General features: G+C 36.8%; 2 protein-coding genes across 2 annotated transcripts; both read left to right on the forward strand.

Annotated features, from left to right (window-relative positions):
- The first annotated feature begins 747 nt into the window (after window positions 1-747).
- LOC131597543 (uncharacterized) lies at window positions 748-1,101 on the forward strand. The gene has a single exon (XM_058870235.1). It carries the CDS (start codon window positions 748-750, stop codon window positions 1,099-1,101), a length of 354 nt encoding a protein of 117 aa, XP_058726218.1.
- A 12,801-nt stretch (window positions 1,102-13,902) lies between these two features.
- Window positions 13,903-17,201, forward strand: LOC131599367 (protein LAZ1 homolog 2-like). Its single transcript, XM_058871750.1, has 9 exons — window positions 13,903-14,048; window positions 14,136-14,355; window positions 15,115-15,171; window positions 15,274-15,382; window positions 15,460-15,644; window positions 15,732-15,820; window positions 16,024-16,273; window positions 16,367-16,603; window positions 16,682-17,201. Exons 2-9 carry the CDS (start codon window positions 14,206-14,208, stop codon window positions 16,874-16,876), a joined length of 1,272 nt encoding a protein of 423 aa, XP_058727733.1. The 5' UTR covers window positions 13,903-14,048; window positions 14,136-14,205; the 3' UTR covers window positions 16,877-17,201.
- Window positions 17,202-20,604: the final 3,403 nt, after the last annotated feature.

Raw genomic sequence — 20,604 nt, forward strand, 5'->3', positions numbered from 1 at the left:
AGGCCCAGTGGTATGTTGCAACCATTGGATATTCCTGTTTGGAAGTGGGACAGTATATCCATAGACTTCATTGTGGGACTACCACGAGTCTTGGGTGGGCATGATTCGATTTGGGTGATAGTGGACCGTTTGACCAAGTCCGCGCATTTCTTACCGGTTAAGACAACTCATAAGGTTTCTCACCTTGCGAAGCTTTTTGTAGTGGAGATTGTGAGATTGCACGGTGTACCTTCTAGCATTGTGTCGGATAGAGATCCGAAGTTCACTTCCCGATTTTGGAAAGCTTTTCATCAAGAAATGGGTACATATCTGAATTTGAGCACCTCTAACCACCCTCAGACAGATGGACAAACAGAAAGGACTATTCAGACCATTGAGGATATGCTAAGGGCATATGTCTTGGAAATTGGTGGAAGTTGGAAAGATAACTTACCTTTGATAGAATTTGCGTATAACAACAGTTATCATGCGAGTATAGGCATGGCACCATACGAAGCCTTGTATGGAAGGAAGTGTCGATCGCCTTTGTGTTGGTCTGAAGTTGGCGAGAAGGGAATCCTTGGACCAGAGATAATTTAAGAAACCACAGAGAAGGTTAAGATGATCCGAGACAAGATGAAACAAGCCCAAGATCGACAGAAGAGTTATGCGAACAAACGAAGGAGACCGTTGGAATTTGATGCAGAAGATCATGTGTTCTTGAAGGTGACTCCGAGGTTGAGGTTGAAAGGACCGTTTAAGACGCGCATGCTTAGCCCGAGATACATAGGACCTTATCAGATCTTGAGATGGATAGGTGAAGTCGCATACCAGTTAGCGTTGCCTCCTTCACTATCAGAACTGCATGACATATTCCACGTGTCTCAGTTGCGGAAGTTTGTGCAGGACTCATTTCATCCCATCCTACTGGATACGATTGAAGTAGAACCAGATCTTTCATTCCAACCGCAGTCGTGTCGTATTCTGGAATATGATAGCAAATCGTTAAGGAGTAAGGAGATACCTCTTGTGAAGGTACTGTGGGAAGAATCGCGTCCTGACGAAGCTACTTGGGAGCTCGAAGCAGAGATGCAGGAATTGTACCCTCACCTATTTTGGTAAGTTTTCGAATTCGAGGACAAATTCTATTTAAGGGGGGGAGAATGTAATATCCTATTTATGTCCTATTTAAGAAACCACAGAGAAGGTTAAGATGATCTGAGACAAGATGAAACAAGCCCAAAATCGACAGAAGAGTTATGCGGACAAACGAAGGATATCGTTGGAATTTGATGCAGGAGATCATGTGTTCTTGAAGGTGACTCCGAGGTTGAGGTTGAAAGGACCAATTAAGACGCGCAAGCTTAGCTCGAGATACGTAGGACCTTATCAGATCATGAGACGAATAGGTGAAGTCGCATACCAGTTAGTGTTGCCTCCTTCACTATCAGGACTGCATGACGTATTCCACGTGTCTCAGTTGCGGAAGTTTGTGCCGGACTCGTTTCATCCCTTCCTACCGGATACGATTGAAGTAGAACCAGATCTTTCATTCCAACCGCAGCCGTGTCGTATTATGGAATATGATAGCAAATCGTTAAGGAGTAAGGAGATACCTCTTGTGAAGGTACTGTGGGAAGAATCACGTCTTGATGAAGCTACTTGGGAGCTCGAAGCAGAGATGCGGGAATTGTACCCTCACCTATTTTGGTAAGTTTTCGAATACGAGGACGAATTCTATTTAAGGGGGGAGAATGTAATATCCTATTTATTTTCTATTTAGTTAGAATGTAACTAAATTGCATCATGGTAAATAAAGTCTAGTTGGGGGTGTTGTGGTCATTGCACCTAATACTAAGACTTAAAGGTATGTTTGGCTAGAGACTCATTTCATTTTGTGAATAAAACAGAATTTGTGGAGAGAGGAAGAAGAAGAAACGTGAAACAAGAAGGAATAAGAGGAAGACCCATATCACAACTTCATCTTCTATCTTGCATGCACCATTGATTCAACAATCTTCACCATCTACTTCTGATTTTCGCAGCTTCTTCTTCAGCTTAGTCAGGTGAGTCTTTTAGTTAGAGACTTTGGGAAGTTTTGGGGTTTATGCCAACTTTGGGGATTAAGGGCTTGTGAGTAATTGCTTATAATCCTTATCTATGCATGGTTTAGACTCCTTTGGTAGTAATAATTTATATACATATTGTTGCTATACCTCATTTTTCTGATTAAGGATGGATGCATGTAAAGATTTGGGGCTGGGGAACCCCAATCACGTTGCTGATTTTTCTGTGTTTAGCAGAGTTCGTTGTAGCGAACTTTCATTCGCTGTAGCGAATGGTTCGCTATAGGAAACTGAGTAGCGAATAACTCTGGGAGTTGAATTGATTTATTCGCTGGAGCTCGCTACCATTCGTTGTAGCGAATCGGGGCTTCGCTGGCAGTTTGCTGTAGCGAACTCACCTGTTTGGAAGAAAGTTTGCTTCTGTTTGAGTTTGTTGTAGCGAACAGAAGTTCGTTGTAGCGAACTAGTCTGATGCAGAATTGGTATTTTTCCCCTATGAGTGCAGTTTTGCTTCGTATCGGAATCGAAGGCCTCTTATGACTTGTATGACATTCTGATATGTGTTTTAATTGTATAAGATCATGATATGACCGTAATCTCTTGAATATACTTGTATGTTATGAAATGCAATTGTGTGGATTACAACGTGGCATGATTATTGATGTTTCCATTTGTTCCGGTTGAACACTTGGATGTGATTTGCCTATGTGATGGTTTATAATGTGCTGTGTGATCTCGGTGATGTGTGTATGCTTGAATCGGAGTAAGCTTAAGCTACTAGGTGGTAAGTCCTGTTTATGGACTTAGTCCATCATTTACCATTGCAGTGTGAAGGTGAGGGTCTTGAATGGCGTTTCCCACCTTGATGTGACACACATGCGTGCTCAGTATGTTTATGCACCTGAGATACCATTGCAATATGAAGGTGAGGGTCTTCAAAGGCGTTTCTCACCTTGGTGTAACATATTAGCGTGCTTGGTATAGTGGGGTCGTGATGCCACGTAGGCCACATCACTTCGGACTCACCTCTAGTGATGCCACGTAGATAATCACTAGGCTTTCTCCCGGTGGGCTTGTACTGCCATGTAGGCATATTCGCATTTGGATAACCACCTGCGTATATACATGATTGATGGGGTGGTGACACCACTTAGGAAGTCACTGCGGTAACTCGTCACAGATGAGATTCTGTATCCAAGTAGGTGTAATTCACATGGGATTCATCTGAATCATAGTGCGGTGGTCTTGTGCGAGTCTCTTGACGCGATGTACAGGAGTAACTCACCGAGGGTGCGGTTCGGCAGCCTAGGTAGACAGGCGGGATGTACTCTTGGATTCCTCGTACATGGGTACGGGTCTGCATACTTGTTTGTGATGGCATTGAGCCTGTTGTTGTTGATGCCTCATTGGATAGTTATGGGACTTCCATTGATGGTGTACCCTATTTTGTACTTGTTCCTAGCTGTGAGGTAACCCGGGATTCTCGGTGAATCCGTCTTGTTGCATGTTCCCTGTAGAACTGAGTGAACCCGTAAGATAGGGAGACTCACTGAGATTTAGTAATCTCACCCCATTCCAATTATTACTTTTTCAGGTGGTTCGAAGCAGGATCGTGGAAATGGTAAGATGGCTTAGCTTTGGGATGGTGTTTCTTGGTGATATGCTCTTTTGTAGTTCATGATCTTTTGTACTATCATCTTTTGTATCACGGATATGTATTAGTACTCGTTGGGAACTTATGTATTAGGCCATGACAGTTTGGGCTTTTGTACTTGTACTTATACATTATCTATTCCTCTGCTTATGTTTTATGATTTTCGAGTACCATTTTAATGCCATATACGTATATCCTAGGCAATGTATGTATGGGGTGTTACAATAGTGGCCCGTCGGTAAAGTAGAAATTTTGACTTTTGAAAATAATTTTTTTAAAAACTATGAATATTTTCTTAATAATCATAAAATAGTTATGTTTTTGGTTAAGTAAATTTTTACGTGTTCCTCTTCATTAAAAAAAGGTTCAATTTAATAACTTATTTATGTTTAGAAAAATAAAACGGAAAAAAAATTGAGGGAGAAAAAATTAAAATGAAAGTGAAAATATTGGAAAGAGAGAGAAAGACAAAAAGTGAAACATATGAAAGGGCGGATATGTCGGGGGGCTATAAATCGCTGGTCGTGGATAAAGTTACAAAGATTAACAGTAAGGGAGCACTTTTCATTTTGTTAGTAGAAAGTCATGTGATACTTACCATTATGCATTCGGCCAAGTTTCATAAAAAATATAAATGTATCTGTTCTGGACTGACCCAATAATCTCAATTGGGCCAAACTCAGTCTTCGGCCCAAGGCATCCTGGCCGCACAACACAATAGCCTTCCCTGGTCCGCTCCGGGAAAACACTAGACATAACCGAGCACGCTGAAGCCTCGCGCTCGGTAACAGCCAGCTTGCGTATTACTTAGCCTAGCGCCTTGCAAAGTGGAGTCTTTTCCGCATAGGATAAATCTATAAATAGCCCTCTAGCCCTAGAGGGCAAGGTAATATTTTTCTTACCCAAAACCTCTCACTTTGTTGTACCTTGTTGTTCAAACACTTACTTTGTATCGGAGTGCCTTGCAGGTACAACCACCTTTTTCCCCTTCAATCATTCCGGATTTCAAGCTCTCACCGTTGCTGGCCATCTGATCTGCTCGATAAGATCAATATACTTATAAATGGATCTGGTATGCCAGGTGTGGCCTAAAGATAGTTCGTGAAGAAAATAAGTTTACATCTGAAAAATAATAGTACTTGCGCTAATGGATGGAAACATTTTTTGGTTTTAGTATAATGCTTTGTTACAAATACAGGGCCGGCAATACTGCTTACGACAGTGAAAACATTTCCACTCTCAACATTTATTGGTTGGGAGTTAGACCATCAAATATTGAGACATACAACCTCAACAAATATACAAAATTCTTGACCGAACAAGAAAGGACGCGTATGCGGAATTTACTGGATAAACCTTACGTAACGAAACAAGCGTCTCGGGCGATGGAGTTATTTAAGAACTTGATTTTAATGTAATTATTGGAAAAGTTGATTTTACTGTAATTATTGAAAAACTTAATTTTGCGTTATTTTTAAAATACCTGAATTTACTGTATTTTGGGAAAAACTCGATTGTACTGTAATTTCAAAAAACCCAACTTTTAATGTATTTTTTTGAAAAAACTCGATTTTATTGTATTAAAAAAAGTGATTTTATTGTATTTTCAGAGAAACCCAATTTTACTGTATTTTTTTAAAAAACCCAATTTTCCTGTATTTTTTGGAAAACTTGATTTTATTGTAATTATTTAAAAACTTAAATAGTAATATACCCGTGCGTCCGTACGGGTAAAAATTATTTAGTAGTGTAAAATTTTACTGCAAATTGAGAGTTACGTTGATGTATCTTTTTAGAATCTAATTGATTGTGTCCCATAACACTTCATAAAGTATTTCATTCACATTTTCAACATTAAAGACAAGTGCAAATGAGTGATAACTCAACATCTACTGAATGACAAATTATCTTTAGAGTAAGAATGAATCGGTTCATCAATTTTATTATAATGAAAAGATTGGAATACATCTTAATATTTAAAACACTTCATCATTGAAAGGGTCAATTTATGTATATCTTTTTGTTTAAATCTAACTGATCGTGTCCAGTGTCACTTTATCAATTGCAAATTAACATTTATTCATGTTTTGTTGCTTGGATCTAACTTGTTGTGTCCATAACATTAAAGACATGTGCAAAATTATAATGAATAAGATGTAATGTGATTTTGAGATAGATATTGTAAAAATCATAATAAATCTAGATAATAATCTTATGTAGCAATGGATATATATAGAATTGTCATTCATTTTCTTATTTATATAGAATTGTTACTGAAAATAAAATACGTATCGTGTTGATAGCGCCCCGTAATAAAAGTAGAAATTTTGACATTTGAAAATAAGAATTTTGTGTCAGAAATAAAGACAATTGTTAATTAAAATAGAATAGATATTTTTCTGATAATGTCCTGTGAAAAAAATAAAACTTTTGACAACTGAATGTAAAAATTTTGTGTCTCAAGTAAAGAAAATTGTTAATTAAAATAAAAAGGCAATTTCGTTGATAGTGGCCCGTCTGTAAAGTAGAAATTCTGACATTTGAAAATAATTTCTTTAGTAATTATCAATATTTTCTTAATTATCATAAAATAGTTATGTTTTCGGTTGAGTAAATTTATACGTGTTCCTCTTCATTCCATTAAAAAAAGGTTCAATTTATTAATTTATTTATGTTTAGAAAAATAAAACGGAAAAAAAATTGAGGGAGAAAAAATTAAAATGAAATTTAAAATATTGGAAAGAGAGAAAAGAAAAAAAGTGAAACATGTGAAACATGTGAAAGGGCGTATATATCAGGGGGCTGTATACCGATGGTCGTGGACAAAGTTACAAATATTAACAGTAAGGGAGCACTTTTCATTTTGTTAGTAGAAAGTCATGTGATACTTACCATTCTGCATTCGTCCAAGTTTCATGAAAAAAATAAATGTATCATTATAAGTGGATCTGGTATGCCGGATGTGGCCTCAAGAAAATTTGTGAAGAAAATAAGTTTACATCTGAAATTACTAGTACTTGCGCTAATGGATGGAAACATTTTTGGTTTTAGTATAATGCTTTGTTACAAATATGGGGCCAGCAATACTGCTTACGATAGTGAAAACATGACCACTCCCAACCATTATTGGTAGGGAGTTAGACCATCAGATATTGAGACATACAACCTCCACAAATATACAAAATTCTTGACCGAACAGGAAAGGACGCGTGTGCGGAATTTACTGTATAAACCTTACGTAACGAAACAAGCGTCTCGGGCGATGGAGTTATTTAAGAACTTGATTTTACTGTAATTATTGGAAAAGTTGATTTTACTGTAATTATTGAAAAACTTAATTTTGCGTTATTTTTAAAATACTTGAATTTACTGTATTTTGGGAAAAACTCGATTGTACTGTAATTTCAAAAAACCCAACTTTTAATGTATTTCTTTGAAAAAACTCGATTTTATTGTATTAAAAAAAGTGATTTTATTGTATTTTCAGAGAAACCCAATTTTGCTGTATTTTTTAAAAAAACTCAATTTTCCTGTATTTTTTGGAAAACTTGATTTTATTGTAATTATTTAAAAACTTAAATAGTAATATACTCGTGCGTCCGTACGGGTAAAAATTATTTAGTAGTGTAAAATTTTACTGCAAATTGAGAGTTATGTTGATGTATATTTTTAGAATCTAATTGATTGTGTCCCATAACACTTCATAAAGTATTTCATTCACATTTTCAACATTAAAGACAAGTGCAAATGAGTGATAACTCAACATCAACTGAATGACAAATTATCTTTAGAATAAGAATGAATCGGTTCATCAATTTTATTATAATGAAAAGATTGGAATACATCTTAATATTTAAAACACTTCATCATTGAAAGGGTCAATTTATGTATATCTTTTTGTTTAAATCTAACTGATCGTGTCCAGTGTCACTTTATCAATTGCAAATAAACATTTATTCATGTTTTATTGCTTGGATCTAACTTGTTGTGTCCATAACATTAAAGACATGTGCAAAATTATAATGAGTAAGCTGTAATGTGATTTTGAGATAGATATTGTAAAAATCATAATAAATCTAGATAACAATCTTATGTAGCAATGGATATATATAGAATTGTCATTCATTTTCTTATTTATATAGAATTGTTACTGAAAATAAAATACGTATCGTGTTGATAGCGCCCCGTAATAAAAGTAGAAATTTTGACATTTGAAAATAAGAATTTTGTGTCAGAAATAAAGACAATTGTTAATTAAAATAGAATAGATATTTTTCTGATAATGTCCTGTGAAAAAAATAAAACTTTTGACAACTGAATGTAAAAATTTTGTGTCTCAAGTAAAGAAAATTGTTAATTAAAATAAAAAGGCAATTTCGTTGATAGTGGCCCGTCTGTAAAGTAGAAATTCTGACATTTGAAATTAATTTCTTTAGTAATTATCAATATTTTCTTAATTATCATAAAATAGTTATGTTTTCGGTTGAGTAAATTTACACGTGTTCCTCTTCATTCCATTAAAAAAAGGTTCAATTTATTAATTTATTTATGTTTAGAAAAATAAAACGGAAAAAAAATTGAGGAAGAAAAAACTAAAATGAAAGTTAAAATATTGGAAAGAGAGAAAAGAAAAAAAAGTGAAACATGTGAAAGGGCGTATATATCGGGGGGCTGTATACCGATGGTCGTGGACAAAGTTACAAATATTAACAGTAAGGGAGCACTTTTCATTTTGTTAGTAGAAAGTCATGTGATACTTGCCATTCTGCATTCGTCCAAGTTTCATGAAAAAAAATAAATGTATCATTATAAGTGGATCTGGTATGCCGGATGTGGCCTCAAGAAAATTTGTGATGAAAAAAATAAATGCATCATTATAAGTGGATCTGGTATGTCGGATGTGGCCTCAAGAAAATTTGTGAAGAAAATAAGTTTACATCTGAAATTACCAGTACTTGCGCTAATGGATGGAAACATTTTTTGTTTTAGTATAATGCTTTGTTACAAATACGGGGCCGGCAATACTGCTTACGATAGTGAAAACATGACCACTCCCAACCTTTATTGGTTGGGAGTTAAACTATCAGATATTGAGACATACAACCTCCACAAATATACAAAATTCTTGACCGAACACGAAAGGACGCGTGTGCTGAATTTACTACCGTACGTAACGAAACAAGCGTCTTGGGCGATGGAAGTATTTAAAAACTTGATTTTACTGTAATTATAAGAAAACTTGATTTTACTGTAATTATTTAAAAACTTAATTTTGCATTATATTTACAAAACTTGATTTTACTGTGTTCTCAAAAGACCTGATTTTATTGTATTTTAGGAAAAACTCGATTGTACTGTAATTTCAAAAAACCCGATTTTATTGTATTTTCAAGTAACCTTATTTTATAGTATTTTGCAAAAGAAAAAAGTAAAATCGAGTTTTCTGTAAAATACAGTAAAATCGACTATTTTCAAAAATTTCACTAAAACAAATTTTTTAAAATATAGTAAAATCAGGATTTTTGAAAATAAAGTAAAATTAGGTTTTTCTGAAAAAAAACAGTAAAGTCTAGTTTTTTGAAAACATAGTAAAATCAAGTTTTTTGAAAATACAGTTAAATTAGGTTTTTAAAAAAATTAGTAAACTCATGTTTTTTAAATACAGTAAAATCAGGTTTTCTTAAAATACAATAAAATAGGATTTTTTTCAAAATACCGTAAGCTCGAATATTTTTGACAATACAGTAAAATCGGGTTTTTATTGAAAATACAGTAAAATTGAATTCTTGCAAAATTAATTTATATAATTAAACTAGTTTATAAAAGGAAACTGGTTCTAAATTGAACTTTAATTGTTTAAATTGAATAATTCAGTTTATTAACCATTTAAGTGGTTCAATTTTTAAGTATACAATTTAGTTAACCATATTTTTAAACACCCCTAATTTAATTGCACCCTTATACTAGAGGTCACTCCAATATTTTGTCTAATATGAATTTTAAATAAAAAAGTGCTTATTACAAACTTTTTTTTTAGAGAATTTCTTTACCCACCTCCCTATGGGGGTCACCCCCAGCGAAATCTCCCCATTTGCCCCTGCTTCGGAGATGCATCTCCGAAGTAATTTTTCTTTTAGATTTTTTTTTACTTCGGAAATGCATCTCCGAAAACACCACTTTTTTGTTGTTTTCGGAGATGCATTTCCGAAATGCATGAAAATTCAAAAAAGGGAATATTTCGGAAGTTCATTTCCGAAAACATATCTGCATATACAATTTTCCCTCCTTCACTATTTCATCATCTTTTCTACAAAACTACTCCAAACCCTCTCCAAAACTCGATCAATCTCCATCCATTTTTCGTCTCAAAATCAAGTTTCAATCACGTTAAAGGGAGCATAGAAAGCTACAATTTGAGGTAAACATCTCTCATTTCATCCCCTACTTCACTACATTGATTCAACAATTTTCTGCTGAAACCTACGATGGTTCGGAAGTTCATTTCCGAATTATGTTACCTAACAAATTTCGGAAATGTACTTCCGAAATAAGGCCTGGCAGTAAAAAAAAACAGTTTTGGCCAATTTTGCTAACTTTTGCATATGTTAGGTATGGTGCATCCGGAAAACATTGTGCACGACGACGTAGTAGCTAACGTTAGTAGCGATCCGAGTATCGACGTTAAATCGATGATCGATGCGGTTAATGTTCGACAACAATTTACAAATGATCGGAGCTTCGCTAGTCGCAAACAATTGATGGATTGGGTTCGTAACGAAGCTAGTAAACTTGGATTTGGAATTGTTATTTTAAGGTCCGACAATGGAAATAGTAGGCGGAAAGCTTTCGTTGTTTTGAATTGCGAACGGGGTGGGAGTTATGTACAATCAAACCGGGTGTTAAAACACGAAGACACGGGATCGAGAAAGTACGGGTGTCCGTTTAAGTTGCGCGCGACTCGGAGGGTTGATGATTTGTGGCGTTTAAGCGTCATTTGTGGAATTCATAATCATGCCTTGGATGCCAAGTTACACAGGCATCCAATGGCGTGTCGTTTGTCCCGCGAAGAGAAGATTATGATTTCGGATTTATCGATAGTTAAAGTGGCGCGTCGCAACATACTTGCCGATTTGAAACGGAAAAAACCGGATAACGTTTCAAATATCAAGCAAGTTTACAATGAACGAAACAATCTTAAAGTTTTGAAAATGGGCCCTCGGTCGGAAATGCAACAACTTTTGAAACTATTAGGCGATAACCAATACGTGTCAAGCTTCCGAACGTCCGAGGACAAAGTTACGGTGCGTGATATTTTTTGGACTCATCCCGAAAGTATCAAATTGTTCAACACATTTCCAACCGTTCTTGTCATGGATTCGACGTACAAGACAAACAAATATAGGCTTCTTCTTCTAGAGATAGTCGGTGTGACCTCGACGGACAAGACTTATTTGGTCGGGTTTACTTTTTTGGAAAGTGAAAAACAAGAAAACCTTACATGAGCATTGGGAATATGCAAGTATTTGTTAGTTGATCAAAAGATTATGCCAAACGCCATTGTTACCGACCGGGAAAATGCTTTGATGAATGCGGTCGATACCGTCTTCCCGACATCGACTGTGTTACTTTGCCGGTATCACATAACTTGCAATGTGAGAAGTAAGTTGAAACCCGCGGTTGGGATAAAAGATAGGCCGGATGAAAACGGTAAAGTTATCAAATCCAGTGTTGTTGTGGAGAGGATAATGGCGGCATGGAGGGAGATTTTAAATGCACACTCCGAAGAGGTGTATAACGAGAAATTGGTACACTTTAGGTCTTTGTGCGTTTCCATTAAGACTTTTTGTCATTACGTCGAATTCACCATTCTTGACAAAGTCAAGGAAAAAGTTGTGTGTGCTTGCACAAATCGAGTTAGACATCTTGGTCGCACCACGACTAACCGAGTTGAATCCGCACATGCGGTCTTGAAGAGGTGGTTGGGTGATAGCAAGGGAGATTTGTGTCGGGGATGGGACACCGTGAACCAAATGCTCCAAACTCAACACAATGAAATTCAAACATCGTTTGGTCGGAGCAAGACGGTTATGGAACATAATTGATGTTTGAGACGTCGACAATTGTGGATATCGGGTCGTTGCGGGTTTGCTCGGTAAAGGGGAAGAAAATCACACTTTAGTTCGACGGGAACTTCTTTCGGAGTTGACTTCGCATCGAAACATCTACGCCCGACTATATGAAAATCAAGAAAATTTTGAGAAACTTCATGATTCACTTGTTCCATCACTTACCGGTATCGCTCCGGTTTCGAAGTGGATGTCATTCCCCGATATGGGCCATCTAATAGCAAGTGCATATGATCGGGTGTGTGTCAATTTGACAAGATTTGGACTATGTGAGACATTCTTTCCACTTCATAGTCGACCGCCATTGGACACGTCGAGCTGCATCATATGCATCGGGTATCTAAGATCGCGACACTTCGTGCAAGTGTTTTTGAAACCGGGGTGTCCTATACCGGCTACTTCTTGTCAATGGACGACACATCATTTAAATGAGGTGGAGACTTGGTCGGATCCTTTCGTTTCAAGAATGGCGGAGTTTGAAGAAATGATGAGCCAAGAGCGTGAGCAAAATAGAGAGCGGTCGAAGAACATACCTATTTTAGATTTAGGAGCCACCGATTGGTTCGGTGAATTTTTGTTTGTACCGGACCGTTTTTTGTTTGTAATGACTGTTTTTGTATGTATTATCGTCTACCATGTAAAATCGGACCGATTCAATACATATATAATATAAGTATGTTTTATGTCATCATTGTCTAATTTATGTCTATTTTGAATGCTTTTGGTGTTGTTTACACAAAACACTCAGCAATGCACAAAATGCAAAATTCACCTCTGTTTCTTCATAATTCGGAAATGAACTTCCGAAATATACTTGTCTGCAGCCAAATTTCGGAAGTTCATTTCCGAAAATACCACTAAATGTAGGATAAGGTTTGTTGGGTCATCATTGCCCCAATAAGTCTATAAATACAACACACTCTTCTTCATCCTCTTCACACCAGAAAACACAAATGACACAAACCTACCCCCACCTAGCATTCGTCTACTTCACCACTGGCTACCCGATGTCGTTCCAATTCCGCTTCTCGCGCGACACGCCGTTTGCGGAGTTGACAATGTCGCTCAACACGCTATTGCAATATCCGGAAAATCGAAAGGTTGTCAAGCTCGAGTACCGCTCGCCATCGCTTAACGACGAAGGAGACGTTGAGTTCACACCTTTTGAGATCAAGAACGACGAAGATTTAGCGGTTTTGTGGACAACTTTCGACCGATTTTCTTCGAAGGGTCCGATCGAGTTGGACGCGAAACTTCAAAGATCGGGGGACGACGTTATCAAAATGTTGACTCATCCTCACCTACCCGTGTTTAACAATATGTAACTTTAATCTTATGTAATGTGATCGATGTAATCTTCATCCGATTAAATAAAGCGAATCGTTGTTGTTTGTTATTTTTCTTCTGTCCAGACCTTATTTCGGAAGTACATTTCCGAATTCTTCCAAGGGGGTGAATTCGGAGATGAACTTCCGAATACACTAATTTTCTGGAAAACAACTTTATTTCATAAATACATTTCCGAAATCAGTGTTTTTCATAAAAAAAACACGTTTTCGGAAATACATTTTCGAAAACACTTTTTTTTTTCAATAAAAGCACATTTTCGAAAATGTATTTCTGAAACAGGGAGTATTTTGATAAATTCACCAGAAGTGACCAAGAAAGTTAGGAGGTGGGTAAAGAAATTTTTTTTTTATCATGTATGTAGGAGGCTATAAGGGTACAAAAACTTTCTTTACTCTTTCTATTTTGAAAGTTTTATATTTTGTGTGTACTGTAGTGAGCTAGTTTTCCTAATGAAAACGGAAAGTTGAGGGTAACTATAGAACTAAAGAAAGTCAGTCAAAAACTAATAACTGTAAAGAAAAAAAAAATTGAAAGGAAACTACCAAAAAAATGCAAAAATTGGAGTGAACAAAATTCTAATTAATTTGAATTTGATTTTATAATGTTCTATATAAATTTTGAATATAAAGCTAACGTGTCATGTGGTGGAATGACATACAAAACGTGTCAAACCATTGTAAAGATCCCTTTGTTAACCATGACATCATCATGCACATTTTGTTACACTTCTATGTTCCAACAAAGTACAATACACAAAAAATTGGTTATCCTAATCCATTGCCACACTCACATATCAATTGGTAACATTTGATGCAGAGTGGTTTCCTTTCTGAGTTTGGATTGTGGAAGACAAGGTTGTCTTGTCAAATATAGGTAGGTTTTGTTTTGTTGTATGGATCTACTTTTCTATGTGTTGATATTCATTCTTTGATTAACAAAAGATGATATTGTCTTGCATAGGAAAAGTTGTTATACATGGTTATATACTTGCGAAAGTTGTGAAGAATTTGGAGATAAAGATGCTTGAGGAATGGAATCAAATTATTTCTCAAAATATGAAGGAATATATCATAATATTCATCGACCTGCTCTCATCATTGCTGGGTGTTCTGTTCTTGTAGCTCTTGTGCTCTCCCTTTTTCTCATTTTTCAACATCTTAGATCATATTCCAATCCCTCGGTACATTGCTTTTCTTATAGCTATGTTGTTTTGTTTTTCTTTTGTATGCCATGGATTGTTGGTGTGTCCTATGGAGATTGGTCATTGATTTTGTATACAATTTAGTTAGTATTTTAAATTGTATTTGCGAATAATATCGACTCTTTCATGATCATATTGTAAAATACATTCAATTAAAATCAATGAAGAACACAAAACTAACACAGACACGTTGACACCATCAATCACTAATTTAAGAGTTAAAGTGACCGAAGATGACAACATGTGTTAGGGTCCACGGTTCGTATCTGACACCGATACGTGACACCAATAAATATTGGACATGATAAGTGTTTGTGTCAATGCTGTGACTAAATATTACATGTGTAAGTGTAGTGATTGTGACTGACACCGATAATTGACACTAATAAATATTGGACATTGATAAGTGTTTGTGTCAATGTGGTGTTTGTGACTAAATATGACTACGTGTCTCAGTGTCGTGTTTGTGTCTGACACTAATAAGTGACACCAATAGGTATTGGTCACTGATAAGTGTTTGTGTCAATGTTGTGTTTGTGACTAAGTACAACCACATGATTCGGTGTTGTGTTTGTATAGATTAAGATTGCCTGCGTGTCTGAGAAAATAAAAAGAAAGTAACAAATTATGTGTGCTCATTTGCATATTCTAGTTAGTTACAACCTTACCATGAAAATGAGATTATAGTTTAAGGAGATTGAAAAAACTTCAACTAACTTGAAGTTTGTTTGCATTCAGGAACAAAAATGGATTGTTTCTATCATTTCCATGGTTCCAATCTATGCTACCGAATCCGTAAGATTCTATTACTCTAAGAAACATATTACCAACTTCATTTTAGCATCATTGGCTTAGTGGTTAGTACTTGTAAGATTCTATTTTTCTCTATCATTACAGATTATTTCTTTGTGGAATCCAAGATTTTCTCTTCCATGTGACATTTTAAGAAGCTACTATGAAGCCTTTGCTCTATATGCTTTCGGACGATATCTGATCGCTTGTCTTGGTAAGTTTTGTACCGTGACTTCAGTTTCAAACGTAGCTATATACCACGCTGAATGTTAGAACTTTGAAAACTCTTAGGTGGTGAAGGAAGGGTTGTAGAACTACTTGAAGATGAGTCTGAGGAAAATCTTGAAAAACCCTTGTTGCGTGATCCGGATGAGAATATTGAAACCGGACAGAGATCATTTTGCAACTTCTTTTGGCGACCGTGCAAGCTTGGAAAAGATGTTCTTGCTATTGAAAAATTCGGTCTTGTCCAATATGTAGGTTTTAAAACTTTCCTTAAGAAGGGTTAATAGTAACTAACTGTAAAATCGGTATAAGCCTAATTTCACTTAGATATAGTGCAGATGATCCTGAAGACTGTTTGTGCTTTCTTAGCCATTATACTTGAACTGTTCGGTGTTTATGGCGACGGGAAATTCAAATGGAACTACGGGTATGTTTCTGACGCAAAACTAGATAACTTTTTACCAATAGTATACTTGACTGTTAGGATATAGTTATTTTCACGTGTTAGTTTATATTAACGTAAAAACACGTTCAAATTTGATAACAGTATATGAAGCACAGACACTGACACAGATACACTTTTTTTCCATAGGGGTCGGTGTTACAGGGTTAACGACTAATATTTTGTAGGTATCCATATATAGCATTAGTATTGAACTTCAGCCAGATGTGGGCGTTATACTGCCTTGTGCAGTTCTATAATGTTACTCATGAGAGACTTCAACCGATAAAGCCACTTGCGAAGTTCATTAGCTTTAAGGCCATAGTGTTTGCAACTTGGTGGCAAGGTGTAGGTATTGTGCTATTGTGTACATTTCAAGTGCTACCGAATGACGGAAAACTACAAACCGGGCTGCAGGATTTTTTAATCTGTATAGAGGTAGGTGGTTTCCTCTTTATACGATAGTACACAACTTTTCAATTCCTTTTTGTGCAAGACTAGCAATAGTTCATGTCGATGGTGGTGATGCAGATGGCCGTTGCAGCTGTTGCCCATGTATTTGTATTTTCGGCAAAACCATATCATTTTGTTCCCGCTTCTTCTGCGGAAGGAAAAATTAGAGAGGAAAGAATAGAAGCAACGTTGGATATAGATGAAGAGGGAGAGAAGAAACCAGCTGTGCTTAAAGAGACGACGACTCAAGTGGAGGCTCCGAGAACAAGCGTCAAAGAGAGCGTCCAGGATATAGTTGTTGAAGGCGGTCAACGAGTAAGTTCGTTATATTACTAGTCAGTTTTAATACTTAGTACCATCTAATTCATCATTGTAATATATTCAAACAAACAGGTTGTGAAGGATGTTGTAATGACGATAAATCAGGCGATGGAGCCGGTGGAAAAGGGAGTGACTAAAATTCAGAAGACTTTCCATCACAAAACAGTGGTTTCATCAGATGAAGAGGGAGAAAAATCAGATATAGAAATTGAGACAGATGTCACAGAAAATGTCACAAAGGAAAGGAATGATATTGCAATGGTGTAATTATTAATTAATAAGGATGGAAGAGAAACTAGAAGAGGTTGCATTTGTGTTTAAGATGGAAGAGGCTGCCTATGCTTTTAAGATGGGATTTATCATGTACTAATGAATGCAAGTGAAATGTTGTGGCCATTTTACATGGAAAACTTCATGCAAATGTTTGATGCAGCTTGGCATGCCAATATGACTAGTTCTAGAGTAGATTGTATAAATAGAATTTCTTTCATAGTAACCAAAGTGAATAAATGACAATAGTGGTCCTTTAAATTTGTTTATTTTTGTTGTAAATAACTTATTTTATTCATGTTATTTTTATCATTGTTCAGAAGATGTGACATTACTGAGGAGTACATTTAGAAATATAGTGGGACTCTGTTTGAGAATCAAGTGTGAGTGTGGATAATAGTCCCACATTGGAAATTCATGTGGTGATTTGAGCATATATAAGTGGGAGAACCCACTCAACTATTACCTTAAGGTTTTGGGTGGAGAAGTGGTGTGTCTCCCACAAAGGTAGCAACAACCTGCTTCGACACAAGGAATTACAAATTAATACTCTTCTAAATATTTCGACCAACACTGGAACCTCATTTAGATGTGTTTGCTTCGACCATGTGCTATCGGGTTCTTCGCCAAATTAATAGTTGACATGTTGTCGATCATCATGGTAATTGCTCCATGATCTTTCCCTGGTATCTCTTCGACCAAGTTCACCATCCATATTGCTTGACATGCACAAAGAGAAGCAGCTATATACTCTGCTTCGCACGATGATAGTGCCACTACTGGTTCCTTTCTCGAACTCCAAGCAACAGGTGCACCACCTAGCATAAACACATAACCAGTTGTGGATTTTCGATCCTCAGCATCACTACACCAACTCGAGTTGGTGTAACCCACTAATTTGCATTTTTTTTCCTCATCATTTGCATGAAACGGAATTCCATAGTCGAGAGTTCCTTTCAGATATCTCAGTATCCTCTTCGCCGCTGCTAGGGTGATACCTTTGGCTTCTGCATGAATCTACTTATCATACCTACACTGTATGCTAAGTCAGGCCTTGTGTGACAAAGGTATCTCAATGACCCAATAAGTCTTTTGTATTGGTTTGGGTCGACATCCTCTTCATCTGGGTTCTTCGACAGTTGCAATCTTGTTTCAGCAGGTGTCGAAGTCGAATTGCATTCTTCCATCTCAAATCTCTTGAGAATTTCACTTTCATATCTTCTTTGATGCATCATCTAGCCTCTACTACTCTTGTTGAATTCGATGCCAAGGAAGTATGAAATTTCGCCCAAATCCGACATTTCAAATTCCTTGCTAAGATCACCTTTGAAGCCTTCGATCTCTTTCTTGCAGCTACCTGTTATTAACAAGTCATCGACATAAATACCCCATGTTCAGTTGTGCACTTCACAAATTCTTTCTCCCTTAGGAAACTGTCGATCTTCTTATTCAAAGCTCTTGGAGCTTGCTTCAGTCCATACAGGGCTTTATGCAGTCTGTACACTTTTTGCTCTTCGTCATGTTTCACAAACTCAACTGGTTGTGCAACATAGACTTCTTCGTCCAAGGGTCCATTCAGGAATGCACATTTAATGTCCATCTGAACCATGTGCCAATTGTTCATGTTCGCCATACCAACAACCAACCTGATCATTTCGATCCTGGCAACAGGTGCAAAGACCTCATCGAAGTCTATTCCTTCCTTCTGAAAAAATCCTTTTGCCACAAGCCTTGACATGTGTCGAGTCACTTCACCTTTGGGATTACACTTCACCTTGTATAGCCACTTCACATCAATTGCCTTCTTTCCTTGAGGAAATTCGACAAGTGACCAAGTATTGTTGTCTTCAATGTACTTCAATTTTTCATTCATAGCTTTCACCCACTTTGAATCCTTCAATGCCTCAGTTGCATTGACAGGTTCGACATCTGCGTAGAAAGCGTAATGTACCAGCTCACCTTCATCATTGACTACATCATTTGATGTAATCACACATTCTTGCAACCTTGCAGTCATGTGTCTTGTTCTCTGAGGTCTGCCTGGGCCTGCATCACCTCTGACTTCTTCTCTTTCGACTTCAGTAGCTAGTTCGTCATAAAAAATTCTCACTGAATCCTTCTTGACATTTTCAGTCCAATCCCATTCTTTAAGCTCATCTATGACCACGTCCCTGTTGATCACTACTTGCTTGCTCACTGGGTCAAACAACTTGTATCCTCCAGTCGAATGATATCCTATAAGAATCATTTGACTTGACTTGTCATCAAGTTTTCTTCTTAACTGATATGGCACATGTCTATGTGCTATAGATCCAAATACATTCAGATGACTCAAGCTAGGCTTCACACCAGACCAACATTCTTTTGGAGTAATTCCTTCTAGCTTCTTCGTCGGACATCTGTTCAGAATGTATGTTGCATTCGACACTACTTCTCCCCAAAATTCTTTAGGTAAATGCTTGTCTTTCAACATACTTTTCACCATATTCATGATGGTTAGATTCTTCCTTTCTGCAGTTCCATTCTGTTGTGGAGTGTAGGGTGGCACGACCTCATGCACAATCCCTTCTTTCTCACATAACATGTCGAAGTCTTTCGACACATATTCTCCACCACCATCAGTTCTCAAAACCTTGAGCTTCCGACCACTTTGTCTTTCGACCATAGATTTGAACTTGGAAAATACCTCGATCACTTCACTTTTCTTCTTGATCAGGTAAGTCCATAGTTTTCGACTAAAATCATCTATGAATGTAACAAAGTATTTGTTACCTCCATTCGAATCCACCTGGATAGGACCACATACATCAGAGTATATGATTTCGAGAATAGCCTTCGACTTACTTCCTGCATCCTTGCTGAAGCTATTCTTGTGTTGCTTCGCCTGCACACATTCCTCACATACCTCGTTTGGAATGTCGATTTCTGGAAGTCCTGAAACCATATTCTTTCTTTTCAACTCTCCGGTGTCATTGAAGTTGAGATGGCCTAGGTGATAGTGCCATATCCATTCATCTCTGCTAGCTGCAGTTGCAAGGCACTCGTGCTCCATCACATTGAGTTCGATCTTGAAGGTTCTATTTTGTGACATAAGAGCCTTCAAGATTAACCTCTCACTTGCGTCGACGACTCGCATCATCATGTCTTCGATCGACACTTTGTATTTCTTTTCGACCAACTGCCCAATGCTGAGTAAGTTGCTCTTCATGCCTGGTATGTACAACACATTGGAAATTACTGACCTCTTTCCATCTTTCCTCGTAATCATTACATCACCAATACCTCCAGCTATTAGAGTATTGTCATTTGCGAATTTCACCATGTTCTTCATTGAGGGTTTTATGTTGACAAACTAATTTTTTCTTCCAGACATGTGTGATGAGCATCCTGAATCCAAGTACCATTGGTCCTTGAAATTATCTTCACCTTTTGTTGTGACCATCAGCAACATCTCTTCTTCTTCTTGTTTTGCAAGCTTTGCATCACTTTCTTGACTTTTATTCTATTCTGGACAAGCTGTCGAATAGTGACCATACTTATGACAGTTGAAACATTGAATGTGACTCTTGTCATGCTTTCGACCACCACCTCTTCCTTTACCTGCAGCACCACCTCTTTGGTTGCCTTGGTAAGAGGGTTTTCTCTGATTTAACCAATTTCCTTCTTGCTGATTTCGACCATTCGAATTGTTGTAGCCACCTCTACCTTTATTTCCTGTCCAGCTT

Source organism: Vicia villosa, linkage group LG4, assembly GCF_029867415.1.
Source record: "Vicia villosa cultivar HV-30 ecotype Madison, WI linkage group LG4, Vvil1.0, whole genome shotgun sequence".
NCBI classification, from domain to species: domain Eukaryota; kingdom Viridiplantae; phylum Streptophyta; class Magnoliopsida; order Fabales; family Fabaceae; genus Vicia; species Vicia villosa.